General features: G+C 49.9%; 1 protein-coding gene across 2 annotated transcripts; it reads right to left on the bottom strand.

The window, feature by feature from the left end:
* Positions 1-24: 24 nt before the first annotated feature.
* On the bottom strand, positions 25-11,892 carry Tfip11 (tuftelin interacting protein 11). 2 transcript variants are annotated; one of them, XM_050121062.1, is made up of 14 exons: positions 11,752-11,847; positions 10,609-10,826; positions 10,115-10,332; positions 8,486-8,639; positions 8,058-8,214; positions 6,447-6,574; positions 5,648-5,800; positions 4,207-4,734; positions 4,024-4,130; positions 3,281-3,449; positions 2,618-2,861; positions 2,126-2,268; positions 1,647-1,812; positions 25-389 (listed from the first exon to the last, which is right to left on the bottom strand). In XM_050121062.1, the coding sequence occupies exons 3-14, from the start codon at positions 10,321-10,323 to the stop codon at positions 34-36; spliced, it is 2,514 nt and encodes an 837-aa protein (XP_049977019.1). In that variant the 5' UTR covers positions 10,324-10,332; positions 10,609-10,826; positions 11,752-11,847; the 3' UTR covers positions 25-33. The 2 variants fall into 2 exon arrangements, with proteins under 2 accessions (XP_049977019.1, XP_049977020.1); XM_050121063.1 differs by lacking the exon at positions 10,609-10,826 and having other exon boundaries at positions 11,752-11,892.
* Positions 11,893-23,024: the final 11,132 nt, after the last annotated feature.

Here is a 23,024-nt window from a genome sequence, read left to right on the forward strand (position 1 = left end):
TTATCCACGCCTGCCAGGTGTGGGCCCTGGTGTCTACTTGGCCATGTCTATGAGGCTCTGCAGGGAGGTGGGCACCCACGTCTTCTCGCCCTGCACAAACACCACACCGCGGTCGATGTAGATGACGATGCGGCCAAAGGTGTAGAGCTGCTTGCCCTCGTGCCGCTTGCCAATGACAGGCATGAACACGATGTTGTGCTCCTCCGCCTTGGTCTCAATGAGGTCCTTAAAGTTCATGGGCACAGAGCTGGCAGCCACACCAATGCCCCTCTGAGCCATGTTCTCAGCCTCACGGCGCTCCTGCATGGCCTCGTACTGGAAGTCCTTCCTGCGCTCCGTGTGGGTGAGGTAGGCAATGTTCTCTCGTGCACCTGGCTGCATGTAGGCACCTTGAAAGAAGGGAGGACAGTGAGAAGTTACCCCTGGTATGCAGAACCCATCATGCATCAGGATGACACAGTATATCCTCTGCTTTAAGAACCCAGGCATTAACATGATCACTGAATGCTTGGGGAGAGACAGTATCACAAAACTGGTCCAGAAATTAGAGCTAATACCAGAAGCGGACTTGTTAGTATCAGATGAGATGCTAACTCAGACTCAGAGATGGCCCCCTAAACTCCTGGAGTCAGATCCACTCCTGTCGGCCTCTGTCACATATAGCATGGCCTATATACTGCTTCTACTTTCCCCTTGCCCACAGAGGCCCCTGCCCTCAAAGAATGGAAATCGAGGGTTGGAAAGACGGCTCATTGGCTAGGAGTATGCATTATGCTCATAGAGAACCCAGTTTGATTCCCAGCACCCACTTCCAATGGCCAAAACTACTAACTCCAGATCAATGGGGTCTGATACCCTCTCTGGCCTCCCCTGGCACTGACTCATGTATATAACAACCCCCTCCAGACACATACATCAACACAAAACCTTAATTTTTTTTTTTAAAACGAAACTATATTTAGGGAGCCAGAGTGTGGCTACTTGAAGAGTTACCCAAATTGTAAGTTGTAAGAGGTACAGGGGAAACATTCTGGGAACATGGTCTGGGTGGATGAGGTAGAGTTAAAGGAGACAGCAACGCCCATTCCAGCTGCCACCCTGGAGCCACATAGCCCCCCCCCCCTCCCAGCACTGGGCCTCACCAGGATCTGAAACGCAGCTAGGAGAGGTCCAGGCCCGTGTTAACGTATAAAGCTAAGTGGCAATACCCTTGCTTCTGCTGTGAACCCCTTCAGTCTACTTACAGCTCAGCAGTGTGACCTGTGTAACACTGCAGCTCTGGGCCCCCACAAGCAATGATACACAAGGACCCAGCTGCCAAGTGCCACAGACGTGAGTTCAGCTCTCTTGTAGCCCATAAAGTAGGGCCCAATAGTGTCAAGCACAGAACATCGCTCAAAGGGGAGCAACTACCAAGTGCTGCTGCGCAGAGCACTGTGGGAAGGCTGCCTGGAGTCAGACCCACTCCTGCCAGCCTCCGTCACAGGACAACACAGTGGGAACTCTAAGTAGCTGGCACTCTAAGACACTGGACACTGTCGAGGGGATGAAGTGCTGCTTAGGGAGGCCTCACAGAAGACCACAACAGGGAATCAATGTCATGCTTAGAAACCAGGGTCAGGATATCCCCAATGTCCCCTACTCACCCACATTGGAGGACACGGCCCTGTTCATGATGTCAAGTGCTTCGTTGAACTTGTCCTTGACAGAGGGGTGTGCCAGCACCTGGTCTGAGAACATGGATTTCCAGCCCAGGTACCACTTGGTGATCTCCTCATAATTGGGGCTGTTACTGAGCCAGGAGCACAGCACCTGCCAAAGGACACAGGACACTGAGCCGGTGGCCACAGCAGTGGGAGCAGAGTGTCCCCAGGGCCCATTTGCTGTATTCAGTGCTGCTTCTCCCAGCAGCCCCCACTACAGGACTCATGGAACTGCAGCATCTAGCAGTTACTAGTAGAATTGAAGCCAGCCTGTGGCCTACATGTGCCAAGCCTTAATTTCCACATCTCCAGATATGTTCTGTGAGGACCTGAGGTGAGGCAATATGCCTAGACAGTGATGGGCACTGAGGACCCTGGGGCTCTTACCACCCAACCCTGCCACCCTGGACCGCACAGTGCACCTGAAGCCACTTGGGGAAGAAATGCTTCTCCAGCAGCCCCACCAGGCTGGAGACTGAAATCATCCCTTCCCAGTCCATCACCCAGTAGAAGGCGTCCATATGCTGCTGGTGGGGGTTGATGACGAGCTCACCCAGGCACATGCCTGCAAGAGAGATGGTCCCTGGCTCAGCTTTCTCAGTGGCAAAGCCATGAACGCACACAGTGCTATCCAGCAAAGCCTTCAGTCTCGGGTCTGCTCCTCCCTTCCACCCTGGGATTTGCAAGCATTTAAGAGTCCAGTGGCTTTCTAGTCTTGGCAAACAAACCAGCACTATCAGGAAAATCACAAGGCCCAGAGAGTCCAGAGTCACCACTGCAGACCTTGGTCACAGTGAAGAGACAGCAGAAGGCCTTGGTTCCACTCCCCTTCCATCTCTGCCCTAAGTAGTCTGACACTTTTGTGCTGGACACTGAGTACACCACACTTGACCCACATATCCCTGTGTCCTTACCCAACTTGGGCACGATGTTCCTGAGCATGAAGGCCTCCCAGGACCCAGGAGTGAGGACCTCTTTCCAGGGCTGCAGGATAAGCTTGGCTGAGGCATCGCTGGGGTGCCACTTCTGCAGCGCACTGGACAGCTTGCTGCGGACAGGGGAGTAGAGAGGCTCTAGGCGGGCCTGCATGAGGGGCAGCCACGGATGGATCCACGAATGGATGGGAACGGTGTCTGTCAAAGGGTTCCAGTTGTCCACCTGCAGGATGAATGGAGAAGGATGAGCCAGCCATGCAGTCATGGGCAGTTCATGACACACAGTGTGTCCTTAGGAAAGAAGCGTGCATCCTGACCACAGTCCACAGTCCTTGATGTGTGGGTGGAGGGCAAGATCCACCATGGAGGCAAATGGCAGGCACAGAAGCTGCTAGGAGGCATCTGTACTCTAGGTCCCTTCAGAAGAAAAACACTCATACCACCAACTCAAACCTCAGCATGGCTCAAGGTTCGCCAAAGGTACTGGGGAAATGAATTCCCTTTTGAGGGAGGCAGGAAGGGAGTATTCCAGAAAAGGCTAGAATTAATACTGTAGGACACTCCCGTGTTAACAGAGCCCTTCCGTCCCTGGAGTCTGGTGGCATAGGCTGTAAGAGACGCTGTGTGAGAGCTCTGTCCTACCTCCTTTTGCAGCTTGGGGAAGATGAGCTGGTCCAGGATATTGTCCAGGATCCACACAGGGATGATGGGTGCCCAGCTGTCCAGGAAGTCCACCATTGGGTCACAGTTCCTAGGTTGCCACTGGGCAACAACATTCCGAACAAAAGGCATCCAAACCTCCCACATGAGCCTGTGAGAACCAAGGGCAGCTGGTCAGCCACAGTGTAGGCATCAAAGTGCTCAAAGTGTGCTACCCCAAAGAATCCCACAAGAAACTTCAGGCCAGTCCCTACAAGGGCTCCCGTGATGTCCTGGCTCTGAGTCTTGGGCTCCTCAGTGGTGCCATGCGGGCTAATGGTGTCGGCACACGGTTATGAGATGCTTTCCCACCAAGAGCTCGGGTTCACCACACCTCACACTCGGGAGTCACAGTTTGAATGTCGCCTCCTGAGATAGCTCTGCCCTCTCCACGCCTTCCTCATTCTTGGTTCTCACTACTGCCCTGCACTGTGTTCACTCATCTGCCACCCGCCTTTCCAGACTGTGGGTGAAAGTATCTCATGGTCCCCCCAGGGTCAGCCCCGCTCCTGGAACTCAGGACATGCAACAGACTTGTGAGCGAGCAGGCCTTCCACCCCAGAGCAGTGCCATTATCGAGCAGAGTCAACAGGAGTCAAAATGGCTACCATCCAGCCTTTAGCAGAATTCCCGCTCCTTGGGGAGGCAAGAGGACGCAGTGGGGGTGTGGGTGGGGCCCCTGGCACCTGTGGAAGGCGTCTGAAGACAGGTCCTGGCTGCTGTGAGACAGAAGCTGATCATTCTCCAGGAGGCTCTTCCACTTGGAGATGATCTGGGTTCCATAGCTGCCATCCTGCAGAGCACCGACATCAGCCTTCCCACCTTAGTAACAATGCCCCTGACCAAGCTGCAGGCTGTCCCGAGCTCACCTCGAGGGGGTGCCAGTCCTTGAAGTATTCCTTCACAAGCGGGTAGACGATGGCCACAGCAAGGTCTGCACGGTCCGCCAGGCGATACTCCTCATAGTACTTGTCCTGCAGCATCTCAAAGATGCGGGCACACTCATCCAGCGTGAGGGGGTCAGTGCCATGAGGCTGCATGCGGCGCTCACACTCCTCCACCAGGGCCAGCACTTTGCTGAGGTTGGAGATGACACGCTCCTCATGTGCTAGGACCTCCGCAGTCTTCTCAAGCTCATGCGACAGGCTGACCACCATGTCCCGCTCATACTGCAGCTGACGGTCACTCTGGATGATCTCCTGCTCTGTACGCTCAATGAGCAGCTGTAGGTTGTGCTCCAGTTCAGGAAGTGCAAAGCCCGGCACCTTGGCTTCCTTGCCAGCTGTGGGAGGCAGCTGCGCCAGCAACGGCAGCCCTTCATCGGGGACGCTGTGCTTGTGGCTGATCTGGCTGTAACTGTAGTACACCTTCTGCTCCCGGCCTGTCATGTCGATAACCTTGGAAAGAGTGGCAGGTTGGCATCTGTAAGCCTCCACTGAGCAGGGGAGACAGGATGCTGGCCAAGTGTCAAGAGCCCTGCTCGTGTACACAGCTGCCTACCACAGGCCTGAGCTCTCACACCCACACCACCTCAGCTGCCACCAATGCTGTCTAGCTACTTGGAAAGTGACAGCAATACCACGAGTCCATCATAGAAGGGGAGGCCTTTCCCCCATCGCAGCTGCCCCAAACCTCTCACTTCATTCAGAACCACAACAAGCCTGATGCCTGTGACCAGTCAGAACCCTCGTTCAGAAGTCCTTACAGGAGAGGTCTTTCTCCTGGCTCCCAGCCAATCAGCACACCTTCCCTACCTGCTTGCTGCACTCTTGGGAGCCCTCTCCTGGGTCTCAAATAGAGCAAAGTTTACCTACAAATGTACTAAAGAGAACCGAAAACAAACCAAAGGAAGCAGCAGGCTGGGCAGAGGCTCAGGTTTAGGAGCTGTGTTCACTATAATGGTCTGAATGGGGAGGTGGCTGTTTTGCAGGGCATGGGGTGGAAGGCAGGGCCTGACGTGCTCTGTGCTTGTGGAGTATTTCCTTCTAGAAGCGTTACTGATTCCCTGGGCATGAGCTCCACACAGACAGAAGTACTGTGTGCTTGTCTTGGCCACTGTTGTGCCATGAAGAGGCAAAAGCAGAACGGAATGGAGAAGCGGTCATGCACTAGAATCCCAGCATCAGGTGTGAGGAGGACTGAGCATCTGAGGCAAGCCTGGGCTAAGAGTTCTATCTAGGTCAGCCTGGATTACATGGTGAAATTCTGTTTTAGAAAGGAAAAGGACCCCCACCCCCACCCCACCCCAGTGGAAAGGAGAAAGGGACACACACCCACGATGGACAGGGAACCAATGTGAAGCCCTCATACCTTGACTTGAGACAGCTCCTTCTGAGGCGCTGTGAGCTTCTTACTGATCCTGCCCTTGGCCTTCAGCTCCTCCACAGTCTTATAAGAGTACTTCGGCTTCTTCTTGCTCCCGCTGGGGTCTTTCCTCCACTGACTCAGCTCCTTCTGAAACTCCTGAGGCAGAGGGATGCAAAGAATGACAACAGGCGGGGCCTCTTCCATAGCAGCCAGGACCAAGGCCCTTAGCATGCCTGGAGCCACCCAACACCCTTGTGGAGTAGAGGCAGTGAGATGCCAAGGCAAGTGCCCGGAGGGCAGGTGAAGCTCGGCTGGTCCTCACTGACTCAGGCAGAGCTTAGAAACAGACAAAGGGTTAGGGAGCACGGGGCCCACCTGGCAGAGCTCCACAGAAAAGGTGAGCAGAGGCCATGCGTGAGGCCACGGCCACCCTACAGTCAGTTCCGTGACTACCGTTTTATTCTTCAAGCTACTTTAAACTGCATTCCTTTCAAGTATCTGGACTTGCAGCTGTTCAGGAATCATGGTGCCCAGTCTCACACAGGGCCATCTCGAGGCTGAGCAAAACCTACTCTACAGTGAGACCACCACACAGCTGCACAGCTGCACGCCAGTTTCCACCCTGTCCTGCATCACAGCTGCCCGCCTCACACACACCTAAGCCTATGGCAGCATGATGCTATTGGCTGCACACTGAGCCCCCAGCTGGGTGTGGTTACACCCAAAGGCCATCAGAATGCACAGCCCAGAACAGCTGACTGGAGTGGCCCAGCTGAGTCACCCACAGCTGCCTTCCCCTTACCTCTTCCGCCTCCTCTTCTGAGTCGGCCACAGGGAAGTCCTGCAGAGACTGAGTGGTCCTCTCCGAGCCGTAGGCCCCCACAGCTCCTTTGCCTTTTCTCTGTTTGGCTTCAATGGGGTTGATGATACCTGAGCAAGAATAGGTGAGAGACAGAAAGACTTTTCAGATCTCAGCAACCTATGTGAAGACACCACTAAGAGCAGGCTTCCTGCCATTCACCCCACAGCAAAACCATTACTCAGGACAGGACAGCAGCGTCTGTCCCTGTGCTCAGGACAGTGCCACGACCACTGGACCTTGCAGAGTGAGATCACATGCAAACTTGGAAACTGTAGATGAGTGAAAAAGACCACTACCGAGGATTCAGCCCTACACACTGCCCACCGCCAGCATTCAGAAGCCTCTGTGGCCAGTAGCTCAGGACACTGACTGGCTGAAGGGCAGCTGTGGGCTGGAAGGGGCTCACACTGCCTGCAATTAACTTCTTTTTTTTTCCCTTTTGGTTTTTCAAGACAGGGTTTCTCTGATAAACAGCCCTGGCTGTCTTGGAACTAGCTCTTGTAGACCAGGCTGACCTTGAAATCAAAGAGATCCGTCTGTCTCTATCTCCTGAGTGCTGGGATTAAAGGCGTGCACCACCAGTGCCCAGCTACCTGCAATTAACTTTTATAACATGGCTAAGCCCTGGAAATAAGCAATACGGCATTTTCATGAGAATTCCTGCCCCTCTCCAGGTTTTTCTTCTACTTCCCACTCAGCACTGCTGAAACCTCACTGATGCTCTGCTAGTCTCTCCCCAGTACATGCGCAGCGCTCCCTGAGATGAGTGTGGCCCTGCCTGGGAATTACACTGGACCCAGTTCCTGCTCCTCATGACTCTGGCTCAAGGTGATGAACTGTGTGTGCCAGGGGCTGTTTCTCAATGAGGCTGGTATGGGGACCAACACAGTTCTAAGGAGCCCGCGGGAGACACAGCCTCAGTTGGTGAAGGCTTCCATGCTGCTCGCTGACCTACCTGACACCTAGATGTTGACTGAGAACAAAAACCACAGAAGCAGGGATTGTAGAGCTGAGCCTTCAGAGCTCAGGCGGGCTCACATACACGACCACCTGGCAGCCCGCCAGGAGCTGAGGACACTGCTGCAGAAGACCTTGCACACAGCCCCAGAGAGAGCTCAGGTGGGCTCACATACATGACCTCCTGGTAGGCCGCTGGGAGCTGAGGACACTGCTGTAGAAGACCTCACACAGCCCCAGAGGCAGCCATGAAGCAGCCAAACTCCTACCAAGTAAAACCCTGAGTTCTCAGTGAAACTGTCTGACATTAAAATACTAGCGGTTATTTGCAGCTAGTTTAGATCCTAACACTCCCCTTCCCACTTCAGCAATTGAACCGGGGCTCTGAGAAAGTCAGGAAGCTGGGGGCGCACTGCCAAACCCAGCTGCAGAGTTAGCCACTATTTTATTTGTCTCTGAGTTTAAGCATCCTGCCCAAGACCTGATCCGCCAAGATCACCCCATACTTGATAGGCATCCTCAAGGGGAGAGGCAGAGGAGGTGAGCCCACCCTGTACCTCCCCTCACCACACTCAGCTTGGGTCACAGCCTCACCTTGTGCGTTCTTTCCCAGGCCCCGTCCAGGAACATAGCCCATCTTCTGCAGCAGCTTCTGCCCGATCCCCTTCGTGTGTCTCTCCCAGCTGCCAAAGTCCATGAAGGACTTGGTTCCTCCAGCAAAGCCTTTCTGGCTGGGCTTAAAATTGCCACCCTGCAAAGAAGGCCAGAGGAGCATGGGTGAGAGAGAAACACAGAACAATAAAAGGAAGTTCACGCCAACGAGAGAGCAGCCTGCAGCCACAGTGCATTATGGAAGCTGTGAGTGGACCAAAATCACATCAGGGACACAGACCAGGAAAAAGAATCAGGACCCGTGGGGGGCAGCATGCACATGGTGCCCGCTGGGCTCCCTGCCAAGGAAGCCTCTGTAGTGGTGACCTCTGCTGAGTGCCACTTAGAGAATACCCTGCCTAAAAACCTACCGTTTTTAACTTCTTTGGTCCTAAATCCTTTGGAAAATCCTCCTGCTTCGCAGGCTTCTCGTCATCATCAGAGTCGTCAGAGTCCCCTTCCTCAGCTGCCCCTTTCTTGAGCCCCGCGCTGATGAAGTTGACGGGTGCAGAATAGTCTCGGGCCCTGCAGACAGACACAAATCCCCCACATCTGTTGAGAACACCTCTGCAGCACCCTGTCCTAGAAACTGCTCACAAGAGAACTCGTTAGGGAGAGAGGCCCTCATGGGATCCACTTTAAAGCATAATACATTTATTTTGCTTAAACACCAAAAGGGACTCAGAACGGGCTGCCAGTAACCTCATGTTTAACATGTCAAAAAACATTATGTCTGTGTGGTTATGCACATGACTGTGTGGGTGCCCAAGGAGCCAAAAGCATAGCTCCCCTAAAGCTGGAATTATAGGCAGTTGTGAGCTGACAGGCAGGGGGCCAAACTCAAGTCTTCAAGAGCAGTATTTGATCTTAATTGCTGGTTCATCTTCCAGCCCACATTTAACATTTATGGGGTCTGTTCAATCCCAATCTGTAGCTAAAGACTTGTCATTGTCAACTGAGTTGATTATAAATTCAAAATTTGATGTAATGTCTTACTTCCCTTTGACACTTTTAAAAATGCTGGGGCCACATGTGCCTCAGCAAGCATGTGAAGGTCAGGGCAACTTTGTGGAGTGGTTCTCCCTCTTTATCTTCTACGCAGGACCTGGTAATTGAACTTGGCCTGCCAGGCTTATGTGGCAGTGGCAAACAACTTTACTTGCTGAGCAGCCCACTGGGCCCCTTACAACTGCGGACTGCTTCTGCTGGAGAGCAGTGAGCACTCACCCAGCACACATGCGCATGAGGCCCTCGGACCTTACAAATGAGGACTGCTTCTGCTGGAGAGCAGTGGAGCACTCACCCAGCATGCAGGCGGCCCTCGACCCCGCTCCCAGCAGAGCATACACGCACTTGTTTTAGAAACCACTTCAAGGGTTAAAAAAAATCAAACAGGACCAAAAAAATTCAGATAGATAAAAATCCTAGCTCAGTAGTGGTGGCGTACACCATTAATCCCTACACTCGGGAAGTAGAGGAAGCCAGCCTGTTCTACAGAACAAGTTCCAGGACAGCCAAGGCTACACAAGGAAACCCTGTTGGGGTGGGGGTGGGTCTAAGTAAAATAAATAGGAAATTCTGAATTTGATCAAATGTGGGGACACATGATTTTTTTCTTTTCTTGTGAGACACTGTCTTACTAAGTAGCCCAGGATGTACTTACTACCTCACTTCCCCTGTGGACCCAATCTCTTTCCACCTTCCTTTCAGCATTCTCCAGCATGAACATTCCCTAACCTCCCTATCCTTTAGGACCTGTAAGAATGCTCCTTGACCAGGGCCTGATTCCAAAGCTGCCAGGCCTGTGGTTGGTCAGCACGCCTCTATCCATAAGCAGCTGAACTTCCATCACACAGTAATTGATGAAGAGGAACACGCCACCCCAGCTCAACAACACAGCAAGATGCTGTAGCTACAGGACTCAATACGGCCAGGAGAAGGCACATCTGGGGTGCCTACCCATCCTCTAAAGCCAGGGCACGCAGCCCAGCAGACTGTACCGTTTTCCTCCAAAGCTGGGCCTCTCCTCGTCCGAGTCACGCTCAGCCCACACCCCATAGGTGGCCTCCTCCTTGGTCTGCCAGTGACGCTGCCGGTTGGGATTGAACTCATTCTGGAGATCCCAATCTGTGATCTCAAAGTTCTCACGCTCATCATCATCATCGTCCAGGTGGCCTTCCCCATCCCGGTACAGGTGGGACAGTGACATGGCTGGTCACTAGAGGAAAGGGGACAGACAATAAGAGCACCGTAAAACCTGAAGCCAGCAGAAGATTCCCCCAGGAATCTCTATTCCTGTTTCCTCCAGAGGAAAATCCATTAGTCTCACACTACTGCTCGATAAAGTAGCCATTAAACACAGGACAAAGTTACCAGCTCTGCAACAAGTGAAATCGGTCCCAGCAGTCCACATGGGTCCAACAACCCATGCTGCCTTGGCCTTGTCAAACATCACACACCAGTGTGACAGGAAGTAGCAGCCCTACGTTATTACCTCAGAAACTGGGTGGCCACCTCGGCCTTTTAGGGTCTCCAGGAAAGAGTTATTTCTAGCAGAATCGAGTTCTCATGGAAACTTCAAGACATTTTCTGAGATACTGTTTCATGAGACTGAATGACCAGCCCAACACTCAGGTTTTCTTTCCCAGGGCTGAGCAGCTTCTGAGGCACTGGAAGGCTGCAGTCTTTATGAATGACACGTCACAGCTGCACCTAGAGTGTGGGATAAACAGACTGTGCTACCCACGAATCTAACTGTATCGGTGGCTATGGTCTGTTTCAGAAGGTGTTTGTAAGGGCTGATTAAAGGGGCACAGTAGAAAGGACTCCCCCTCCCCGAGCACTCGGGAGGCAGGTCTATATATCTCTTTAAATTCAAAGCCAGCTTGGTCTACACAGGGAGTCCTAGGCCGGCCAGGACTACACAGTGAGACCTGAATTTTAAATAGCAACAAAAGCTGAGCTCCCAATAGGTGCTTTAAAAACAGCATCCTCGCCAGGCATGGTGGCTACACAGAGAAATTCTGTCAGAAATGAAAGGAAGGAGAGGGGAACAGAGGGAGAGAGGGAGGGAGGATGGATTGTGAAAATCAGAAACACTTAAAGCCTGAGTTCAAACCCCACCTCTAGCAGAGCCTCTGTGCGTGGATATCACATACAAAACTCCAGCATGGTACACTGCACATTGACTTCCTCACTGAGTGACGCCACCGGGTTCAGCTGCACCACTGACTGACAGTGGTCTTCCGAACAGCGAGATCTGGGCTTCCTCGGGCAGGATGGAACTGCTTAGCAGTTACAAATGTCTCCCCGCTCTTCCTCACTATGCACCAGTTAACTCAACAGGTTCCAAACTCAGCTACGAGTGCACATTGAATGCAAAGTTCTCAAAGGAGGCCCTAGACCCACGGGATTACAAAACCGTCGTCTCCCTAAGACAGAGACCGTAAAAAGCCCACAGCGGTCAGGAGACGTTCAGAACACGAGCGCCCAGGGGCTGGCTTTTCAGTGGGACGCCGGCAGGTCCCAGGACCGCAGCGGGCGGGGCTGGAGACCGAGGCGCGGAGAAGCGATGGAGCCGCCGCCGCGGAGGCTCAGCCCGCGCTCCCGGGACGCCATCCCGACCCCGTCCGCTCACCTCGTTCAGCGATTGCGGTCCACCGGCGGAAAACCTCTGAGGATTCCTCCAACCGAAACCCGGATGTAGCCCGGCCGGCGCGCCGGAACGACGTCACCCAGCGGTGGAAATGATGCATTGTTGCCCCGGCAGCGACTTTGCACCAGGAGGGGGCGGGTCTGCGTAACGGAAAGACTAGTAAATCCCGTCCGTGCTGCTTCCGGTTCCCACCGGAACTGAGGCCGTATAGAAATCGGGGCCAAGGGTACGCCTTTGTCTGGTCTTAGTCTATCCCAGGCTACGATGCAATGATTCCAAGAAAATCGCTGCGGACGAGAACCGCCGGGTCCAGACTATCTGAACCAATGTCACGGGAACCCTGAATAATTAAAATGTCCTCAGGACTCCTTGTCGCCAAAAGGAAAGTCGAAGAATATCTGGCCTCCCGGGAGAGATTTCCCCGTGACGATCCTCTCCTCGCAGACTAATCGGCCTGCGTGCTTCCTGGCTTTTGTCTCCTCTTTTCTGTAAAGCTATAAACAGGAAAGGCATTGGAACCGAAGAACTTAGCTACAGGCAGTTCTGGCCAGGCTGTAAATAAATCCGTTTTCCTTTGCCAGCCCCTGTGCCTGTTTTCTTCTGAGATATAATGACACTAAGACAGCAGATTTATTGACCTAGGTGCCTTGTTCTTGGCTCTTTTAGGACAAGCCAGCGCGGGGCCTGGACAGTTTAAGGAATGAATGGGCGGAAGGAGTGCCCCAGCTATCTCTCCAGGAAGCAGTTTTATTATTTTCCTCTCTGCTCTAGTTATTTTTCTGTTGCTGTGATGAACAACTAGGGACAAGACAGGGTGGCGTTGTTTGTTTGTTTGGTTTTTCTTTCTCCCCCCCCCCTCCAACACAAGGTTTCTCAGTAGCTATGGGACCAGTCCTGGAACTCGCTCTATAGACCAGGCTGCCCCCCAACTCAGAGATCAATCCGCCTACTTCTGCCTTCCAAGTGCTGGGGTTAACAGCATGCGCCACCACTGCCCGGCTTGGTTTGATTTACACTGTATAGCCGGACTGCCCTGGAACTCGCTCTGTAGACCAGGCTGACCTCAAACTCAGAAATCAGCTTGCCTCTGCACAGGATTAAAGGCCTCTGCCACCATCGCCAGGCAAGAAGGAGCATATTTCATTTTAACTTTTCTAGGTCGTCTTTGCCATCTCAAGTTAAAGAAAGGTTAGTTTTCTCTTACAAAGAGTTAGAAGGCCGTCCGTGTCCTGGTGGAATTTTTGGGTTTTTTTTTTTTTTTTTTTTTTTTTTTTTTTTTTTTTTTAAAAGGCCATGCCCTGATGGATTTTTTGGTCGGGTTTTTTTGTTTGTTTGTTTGGTTGGTTGGTTTTTTTTGGATGGTTGGTTTTATTTTTGTTTTTTCCTGCCATCTTGACACACACAAAAGTTATCAGGGATGGCCTATAGGCAAGTGTGTGGGACCATTTACTTGACTAATCTTGACTAATGATTGATGTTGGAGGGCCCAGCCCATTGTGGGTGGTGCCACCCCTGCTCTGGTGGTCTTGGGTGAGCATGGAGAGCAAGCCGATAAGCAGTGTTCCTCCATGGCTTCTGCTTCAGTTCTTGCTTTAAATTTCCACCTTGTTTTTCCTTAGTGAACTAACTTAACCTGTAAACCAAATCAACCCTTTCCTCCTCAAGTTGCTTTCAGTCAGGTCTTTACAATACAGTGATAAAACCTAACTAGAACACACAGGGAAAACATATTAGTGAAGCTACGGGGAGTCTATTGTCAGAGCCGCCAATGGTAACTGGTGAAGTCAGGGTCCCTGCTTGGGATTTTAGTCACATTCATGAAAGAATTTAAGGACAAATCCAAATGCAAGCTAGAGGACAGTCCTTCCAGGGCAGGCAAGCTGTAGCTCTCCCAGCTCCCGAGGAGAGTGGAGAGAAGAAGAAAACGCATGGTGCCATTAGAGACACCAGCATGGAGGTCAGCCACATGGCAGGGAGCGGCCATTAGAAGATAAGTCTGGCCAGCTGGTGGTGGCGCCCACCTGTAATCCCAGCACTCGAGAGGCAGAGGGAGTCGATCTCTGTGAGTTTGAGGCCAGCCTGGTCTACAAGAGCTAGTTCCAGGACAGCTAGGACCGTTACACAGAGAAACCCTGTCTGGGGGGGGAGGGGGGAGTCTGGATGCCCAAAGTACAAATTTAAAGAAAAAACCCAGGGAAGGCAAGCTAGAAATCTAGAAACTACGATGGTGAGGAGCCTGGAGAAGGGGAAAGCCCTGTCTTAAGATAAACTGGCTCAAGGTCAATCATGGGGTGGGGGTGGGGGAGGCCTTTGGAGAATGAGCAAGTAATCACAGTGCGTGGATATTAAGTCTACTTACACTGGGGAAGAATATGCCCGCACGTGACAAAGTGAAAGGAGCCCAGCCAGGCAGGCAAGCACACCCGAGCTACGAGTTCAGTTCTCTTCTGATGAGGATGGTGTCTGTGTGGCACCCGCTGTAGGGCCTCAACATCAACTTGGCATGATTGACTACTTCACAATCCTCGCAAAGGGGAAGCTGTGATAGTCAAGTTTCAGAAAGGCCTGGCTCTGGGGCTGGGCATATCCTACAAGAGTCTCACATAGTGTGTGTGTGTGTGTGTGTGTGTGTGTGTGTGTGTGCACGCTTGTGCGTGTGTGTTATACAATACTGGCCCCTTAGGCAAGCTAGCTATCTTTAATAAACCAAAACAGAAACCTTCTCACACTTAGGTTCTGACCAAACCCCAAACTAAAAAGACAAAAAAAAAAAAAAAAAAAAAAAAAAAAAAAAAAAAAAAAAAAAAAAAAAAAAAAAAACTGTGCTGGGCACGATTACACAGCTCTTTAATTTCAGCACTGGAAAAACACAGGTGATTGGATCTCAGCAAGAACTGGCCTAGATAGCAAGTTCCAGGGATATCCAGGGCTAAATAATGAGATCTTGTCTCCAAAAAATTAAGAGAAATGAAAGAAAAAAAGAAACAAAAAGAAAAAGGAAGAGTTATATCTTTCTGAGTCAGAACTCAGAAAGACCCAAATGAACCTGGGTGGGAATTTACATTATTTTAAGATGAGCCTTCATGAGGGTCACCTTAAGCGGGTCCTTGACCTGCCCCAGTGGATTAACCCATAAGGGAGTGGGGGAGACAAAAGCATCACTTCACTTAGTGTTCTCAACCTATGAGTCACGACTCTGGGAAGCCTCTATCTCCAAAAATATTTACATTATGATTCATAACAGTAGCAAAATTAGTTATGTAGTAGCAGTGAAAATAATTTTATGGTTGTGGGTCACCACAACATGAAGAACTGTATGGAAGGATAAGAAATGTTGAGGGACACTAACCTAGAGGCAAATTCCATCCTTTTCGTAACAAGTTCATCGTTGAGGGAAATCAGGACGGGATTTCCAGAAACCACGGAGGAATGCTGCTTGCTGGACAGTCCCCTGGCTCATTCACAGACTCACTCACGTTTAGCTAGCTTTGTTATACAGCCCAGGACCTACCTTGATGCCCACAGTGGTCTGGGTCCTCCTGCTTCCAGTAACCATCCAGACCATCCCAAATAGACACGCCCACAGGCCAAGCTGATCTGGACAATCCATCACAGCTTTTCTTGCAGGTGACAGTGTCAAGCTGACAACTAGAGCTAACAAGAGCATTCCAAACTGGCTGGGAAATAAATCCATTCATTCATCCACTGGTCCTAGTAAGAGAATGCGTAGGAGCTGCACCCAAACAGTATAACAAACGGGATGGGTGGAAGGTTGGCAGGGGCATGAAGAGGGACCCTGAAACAGATTGCCCGGAAGTGAGGAGCTCATTAGAAAAGCAATTAACACCATGGACTGACAGACGGGCATAGTGGGGCCTCCAAGGAGAGTTCAGAACCCCAGAACCAAAGACAGACTACAGCAAGGACTTCTTACAGAGACTCTGAGCCCGTGAGGAAGAAGTGGGGGGATCTGTTTTTATACTTTTCTGAGAAAGGGAAGTTTCACAGATATGAGCCTGGATGTCTTCACGCCCCAAGACTAGTTTTGTTTTGTTTTGTTTTTTTTCTGAGAAATGATTGGAGACAGGGATGAATATAAGCCCCTGGAATCTAGACCAATAACTTAACTCCACATGGAAACCTCCCCACCTCAAAAACTGACATGTCCTTCATCAAGATTCCACAGTTTAAGGCCAGACAGTGGTGGCACACACCTTAAATTCTAGCATTCTGGATGCAGAGGTAGATGGATCTCTGAGTTTGTGAGTTCATGGCCAACCTGGTCTACATAATGAGTTCCAAGACAGCCAGGACTACACAGAGAAACCCTGTCTAGAGAAAGAAAGCAATTCTCAGTTCAAATGCTCAGCCTTTGGGAAAGCAAAGATAAAAAATATTCAGAGACATAGATTCAGGGGCCCGTATATCCATCCCTATGTCCTGTCATTTTTCAGATAAAGACCTAGCATTGGGACTTGGGGACATTCAGGGCCATGTCTAGATGCTCAGTGAGGTACTAAGACATGTAGAGGTTTCTAAACAACACGGCTCCTCATCAGACATGTGGTAGGCCCTCTGACACTCATCGGTCCATCCCCTTCCTTCCAGAGAAGAGAATATAGAGAGGGCCTTGGGAGAAGGCAAATGCCTGCAGCTTGAAGCAAGAACAGAACCAGGCCTGCCCCCCAGAAATGCAGGCATATCACTGCTTTCTTCTCTGAGGTGACAGAGGGACTTCTACACACTCAAGGTCACAGTCAAAGACCTCTGAGACATCATCTCTTTCTCAGCCTTCAAAGGGAGCTTCCAGTGTCCCCCACTCACTCTCCACGCTTCTGATTGTTCCCTGTGTAGTTTCTAAAGATTGTGTGGGGTGTGGGGAGCCTGGCTCAGTCACAACTTTAAATAGGTTGGTACCATAGAAACAACCCTTAGGTGGCAATTTCAAAGCTGATGTATTTAAAGTCTAGCACATGTACTTTTTCTTAGGACAGTGACATTATGCCATGGCGCATGCCTCATTCTTATTTTGAAGTCTGTTACAAAAATAGACATGGTGTACTGAACTTGGCAGGATTGAAAACCCAGATCGGCTGAGATCAGCAAACCTGGCTTCCCTTTAAGAGTTTCTGCATATAGTTTCTGGTTTCTGGTTTAGTCTCAGAAGGCCCTGCACTATAGAGAAAGCCGTGCTGCTGGGGAGCTGTGCAAAGCAAGGGCCCTCTGAAGCACACAGTGTGTGGGAAGGGCTGCAGAAATAACCAAGCAGTTAGGAGCATTTGTTTCTTTTGCAGAAGACTTGGGTTCGGGTCCCAGAAGCCACATAGCCAGCTTATATACAACTGTCTGTAACTCCAGTTCCAGAGGCTCTGATGTCCTCTTCTGCCTCCTTGAGCACCAGGCACCCAAGTGGTCCACAGGCATACATGTGGGGAAAACAACCACACACGTAAAAACAAAAATGTTTACAGGACAATTGAAACCGCACAGTGTGCTGGGGGATGTAGCTTGGTAGGTAAAGCACTTGCTTCAAAGTCTGAGGACCTACTCTGGGCAGTGGTGGCACACACCTTTAACTCAGCACTCAGGGGCAGAGGCTGGTGGATCTCTCTGAGTTAGAGACCAGCCTGGTCTACAGAGCAAATTTCCAGAAGAGCCAAGGCTGTTACACAAAGAAACCCTGTCTCAAAAAAAAAAAAAAAAAAAAAAAAAAAAAAAAAAAAAAAAAAAAAAAAAAAAAAAAAAAAAAAAAAAAAAAAAAAAAAAAAAAGAAAGAAAGAAAGAAAGAAAAGAAAAGAAAGGAAAGGAAAGAAAAAGAAAGCATGAGGACAGAATTTGATCCAGAACTCATGTCAAAAACAAACAAAAACTAGCCATGGTGGCAGGCACTTTTAATCCCAGCCCTGATTAGGCGGATTCAGGTGGATCGCTGAGGCTTCCTCAACAGCCATTCTAACCTATTTGGTCCGTTCTAGGCCAGTGAGGAAACAACCTAAACAAAGTAGTGGACAACGCCGGGAACAGCAGCTGAGAGCTCTGCCTGCCCAGTGTATTCCTAACGATGGACGTGGCCAATGGCATGTCCCACGGTTGAGAAGTATCTCTGTCCATATGCTCTTCTATAAGTGACTTCCCCCCAGTGTGTTCCTCCATCTCTTCATGGAGGGAGAACTCCATACAAACAGAAACACAAGGTTGCAGGCTCATTTTTAAAATTACCAGTCGCAGCCAGGCCATGGTGGCACATACCTTTAATCCCAGCACTCAGGAGACACAGGCAGGTGGATCTCTGTGAGTTGGAGGCCAGCCTGGTCTACAGATCGAGTTCCAAGAAAGTCAGGGTTACAAAGAGAAACCTTGTCTTGGGGCTGGGGGAGGGGGCGGAGAACTCACCAGTCACATCTGAAATATCTACTGCTCAGGGAAGAGCCTGGCCAGCATGAGCAGCCTGGTTGTCTTAGATTGCCATGGAAGCCTGCCATTGGTCCTGGGATGAAATTCGGGTCACGGGGCTTTGTGGCAAGCACCTGTTGTGAGGCGCTAGTCTCCAAGTCAAATTTGTCATCTGCAAAAGGCCAACAGTGTTGGCTTGCAAATGATCACACCCAGGCTTGTTGACCACTGACATTCCCTCAGGCAGCGGGGAGAGACACTGAACCCCTCCCAACCAACAGTCTGAGATTCTGCCCTAATGGTCTAGGAGGGAGCCTAAGGAGGGACTAAACAGAGACTGGGAAAGATTAAGGGAAGCTACTACTAAGTCAGGGTTTCTATTGCTGTGAAGAGACACCTTGGCCACGACGACTCTTATAAAGGAAATGCTGTGGGACAATGGTCTTGTACTCTGTAAAGATTTGTCAATTGTACTGGTTTAATAATATGCTGATTGGTCCGTAGCCACAAGGAAGTAGAGGCAGGGCAACCAGAATAGAATTCTGGGAAGGAAGAGGAAAGGCTCCGTCTGCAGTCATCGCCCAGGCGCAGAGGAAACAAGAAGAAAATGCTTCACTGATAAAAGGTACCAAGCCACATGATTAACACAGACAAGAATTGTGGGTTAATGTAAGATATGAGAGTTAATAAGAAGCCTGAGCTAATATGGCAACCAGTTTATAATTAATGTAGACTTCTGTGTGTTTCTTTGGGACTGAATGGCTGCAGGACCGGGCAAGACAGAAACCTCTGACAACAGGAAAAGATTTAAATGGTGAGTGTGGTGGTTTGAAAGAAAATGGCCCCCAAAGGGAGTGGCACTATTAGGGGGTGTGGCATTGAAGGAAATGTGTCCCCGTGGAGACAGGCTTTGAGGTCTCATATGCTCAAGCCATGCCCAGTGGGACAGTTCACTTCCTTTTGCCTTTGGATCAACATGGAAAACTCTCAGCCCCAGCATCATGTCTGCCTGCATGCTGCTTTGCTTTCCACCATGACAATAATGGACCAAACCTCGGAACTGTATGTGAGTGAGCCATCTCAATTAAATATTGTTCTTTATAAGAGTTACTGTAGCCATGGTGTCTCTTTACAGCAATAGAAACCTTAAGACAGGTTGGCTTACAGTTTCAGAGGTTTAGTCCATTGTCATGGTGGGACGTGGTGGTATTCAGGCAGACATGGTGCTGGAAAAGGAGCTGAGAGTTATTTGTACATCTTGATCCACAGGCACCAGAAGGAGGTTGTGTCACTCCTTATACAGGAAGCATATGTAGCTTGAGCATATGAGACCTCAAAGCCCACCCTACAGTGACACACTTCCTCCAACAGGGTCATACATTCTAATAGTGTTACCCTCTATAGGCCAAGCGTTCAAATGCATGAGTCTATGAGGACCATACCTATTCAAACCACCACATTCTACTTCTGGGCCCCCATAATGTTGCCATAATATAATACAAAAATGTATTTAGTCCAACTTCAAAAGTCCCCATAGTCTATAACAGTCTCAATACTGTTTAAAAGTCCTAACTTTGCTGGGCAGTGGTGGCGCATGCCTTTAAAGGAGGCAGAAGCAGGTGGATCTCTGTGAGTTTGAGGCCAGCCTGGTGTATAAGACCTAGTTTCCAGAACAGGCTCCAAAGCTACAGAGAAACCCTGTTTCAAAGAAAGAAAGAGAGAGAGAGAGAGAGAGAGAGAGAGAGAGAGAGAGAGAGAGAGAGGGGAAGGAAGGAAGAAAAAAGTCTTAAGTTCAAAGTCTCTTCTGAGACTTTAACTATAGCGCTTTGTTAAACCAAAATAAAAAAGGAGATTATATAATCCCAACATATAATGACACTACCAAAATAAAAAAGATTATATAATCCCAACATATAATGACACAGGATAAGCATTGGTATTCCAAAATGGAGGAAAGGGAACATAGTGAGGAAATATTGGACCAAAGCAAGGCCAAAAACCAGCTGGGCAAGCTCCAAACTCCGCATCTCCAGGCTTGATGTCAAAAAGCTCTTCAGATCTCCACATCCATTCAGCTTTGTTGATTGTGACACACTTCTTTCTCTTGGGCGGGTTCTCCTCCTTCTTAGCAGCTTTCCTTGGCTGGTATCCCATGGCTCTGGCATCTCCAAACTCTGCGGGTCTCCAAGGCAATCTAGGCTTGATCTTCACAGCTTCAGTCGGTGGCCTCTCTAGGCCTCCATGCAGGGACACCCCTGCCACATGTGTGGCCTTATCAGCTTTCCTTAGCCATGTAGGGAGATTCTACAACCCCTTTCTTGTATCCTTGACTCTAAAGCCAGAACCATGTGGCCAAAGTTGCCAAGTTCTGCTGCTTGCTAGGGCTGGAACATGACCCCCACATTCAATTACATGTTCACCAACTTTCTGTTTTCTATGGTTTCCTTTACTGCCTAAGCTTGGCTGTCCAAAAATTTGATCATTAGACCAGGTTGGCCTCACACCCACAGGATCTATCAGCTTCTGCCTTTGAAGTGCTGGGATTAAAGGCGTGCACCTCTACACCTGAGCCTGAACTGTTCTTTAATCCCTTTTCACAAGCTGGAAGCTGGAATCTTGCCCTGCCGTCACAACTAACTCCTTTTATTTCATTTTACAATCTGTTCATCTCCTAGAACACAGGACTTAGCTTCATTCCACTTCCTTGTGTCCCCTTTCTCCTCAGATTGTATATTTTGTATTTTTACTTCTTTATTTTTTATTTTTCAAGACAGGGTTTCTCTGTGTAGCTTTGGAGTCTGTCCCAGAGCTCACTTTGTAGGCCAGGCTGGTCTCGAACTCAGAGATCCGCCTGTCTCTGCCTCCCGAGTACTGGGATTAATGGCGTGCACCACCACTGCCCAGCACTTCTTTTCAGTATAAATCTTCTTAGAATTAACACTAATAACCACATGACAGAGTCTATGCTGTTTGAGATGTCCTCTGCTAATGGAATTAATCCAAATCTCTTCACTTTAGCCTCAAGCTGACTCTTCGGACAAGGGCAAAAAGCCGCTACATTCTTCGCCAAAATATTACAAGGATGATCTCTAGGCTACATACTAAAATTCATCTCCTCTGAAACCTTTTGAGCCGGATCCCCACACTTCAAAAGCCCCTCCGCACCACTGTCTTCCATGCTCCTATTGGTATGAGCAGCACATAATGCATTCCACTGCTTTTCTAACCCAAACCCCCAAAGTTCAAATTCCTCCAACCAAATACATGGTCAGGTCAATCACAGCAATCCCCAGTCCCTGGTACCAACATCTGTCTTAGGGTTTCTATTGCTATGAAGAGACACCATGACAACTCATAAAGGAAAACATTTGAGGTGGCTTGTGGTTCCGAGGTTCAGATCATTATCATCACGGTGGAAGACGGCATCATCATGCAGGCAGACGTGGTGCTGGAGGAGGAGTTGAGAGTTCTACATCTTGATCCACAGGCACCAGAAGGACGCTGTGCCACTGGATGTTGCTTGAGCATATATGAGACCTCAAAGCCCACAGTGACACACTTCCTCCAACAAGGTGCCTCCTAATAGTGCCATTCCCTATAGGCCAAGCATTCAAGCACACTAGTCTGTGGGACCCATAGACTATTCAGACCATCACACCGTACTTGTGAACACTTCCCATTGGGAATGCCTTGAGGTACCCATGCTGTAGTCAGTAGTGCCCTCACCCACGTGTTGCGAGTAAAACCAATAAGCACTTTGGTTCCCCAGGGTGAACTGTGGTGGGACTGTACTTTGGTCTGTTAAGATCTTAGGAAAGGAGGGTAGATACTGTTCGCATCTCCCCCAGGAAAGAAGTTTTACCCACAGACCCTCTCACTAGTTTCTTAAAATGGAAATTACTCTGCTCTCTGGAGGCGCTGACGACACAGGCAGGCTGGCAGCTGTGGATGAAAACTCTGTACCCAGGGGCACGGACACTCACGGCCGTGACTCTGGCTGGGTTTCAGCTCTGCTGATAGGCAGTGTTGAAGAGCGAGCAAGAAAGCTCCATCATAGCCCATCTCTTAGAAGAGCTTGTACGTGGAGGTCAGAGGACAAGGTGGAGCTGGCCTCCTTCTTCCAGCTTTACATGGGTTCAAGGGATCCTGCCTGCCCATGTGCTTTGAATCTCCTCTCCATGACGTACAATAATGCCTCACACAGGGAACTGTGGAGCCACAGTAAGACTCTGTGTATAAAGGACATGGCTTTGGATCCCATGTAAAGTCAGACGCAGTGGTGTGTATCTGTAATCCCGCATATGCCCTAGTCCACAAACACATACACATGGTTAAATATTAGAAAAAGATTTAGAAAAAAAAATTTAAAACAGGGTCTCATACCACCTAGCCTGGCTTCTGGCTAACTATGGTGCACCATGCCTGGCTCAACAAACCAGAAGCAGGCCAAGCAGCCAGGCAACAATTTCCTTACATATCCTGTAAGTGCCAAGTTGAGGCTATAGGGGGCAGGTTGCATATGCAAGTGAATGCAAATGTAGAGAGGTCAGGAATGCCTGGAAGAAAGCACACGTGGCAAACTGTGCATATTGATGTGATGGAGGAAGGTAATTGGTTAATTATAATAAACCAACTGCTTGGCCTCATAGCTTAGAACATAGGTGGGTGGAATAAACAGATTAGGATGCTGGGCGGAAGAGGAAGTGAGGTCAGACTCTGCGCTGCTTCCAGAGGGACCAGACAGCCGCCATGCTCTGCTCTCCCAGGCAGCTGCAACCCACGATGGACTTAGGCTAGAATCTTCCCGGTAAGCGCACCTTGGGGTGCTTACACACATCATTAGAAATGGGCTAGTCCAGGTG

This window comes from Alexandromys fortis, unplaced genomic scaffold, assembly GCF_014885135.2.
Source record: "Alexandromys fortis isolate MF-2015 unplaced genomic scaffold, M_Fortis_MF-2015_v1.1 scaffold_197, whole genome shotgun sequence".
In the NCBI taxonomy this organism is placed as follows: Eukaryota; Metazoa; Chordata; class Mammalia; order Rodentia; family Cricetidae; genus Alexandromys; species Alexandromys fortis.

What these genes read in the sequence shown, in the direction of transcription:
- Tfip11 (XM_050121063.1), bottom strand. Translation starts at nt 10,323, where the DNA reads ATGTCACTGTCCCACCTGTACCGGGATGGGGAAGGCCACCTGGACGAT. An exon ending in CAGAAGAGGAGGCGGAAGAG is followed by an intron (nt 5,801 to 6,446) that starts GTAAGGGGAAGG and finishes CCTCTGCCTCAG; the next exon opens with GAGTTTCAGAAGGAGCTGAG. An exon ending in GGCCGTGTCCTCCAATGTGG is followed by an intron (nt 390 to 1,646) that starts GTGAGTAGGGGA and finishes CCTTCTTTCAAG; the next exon opens with GTGCCTACATGCAGCCAGGT.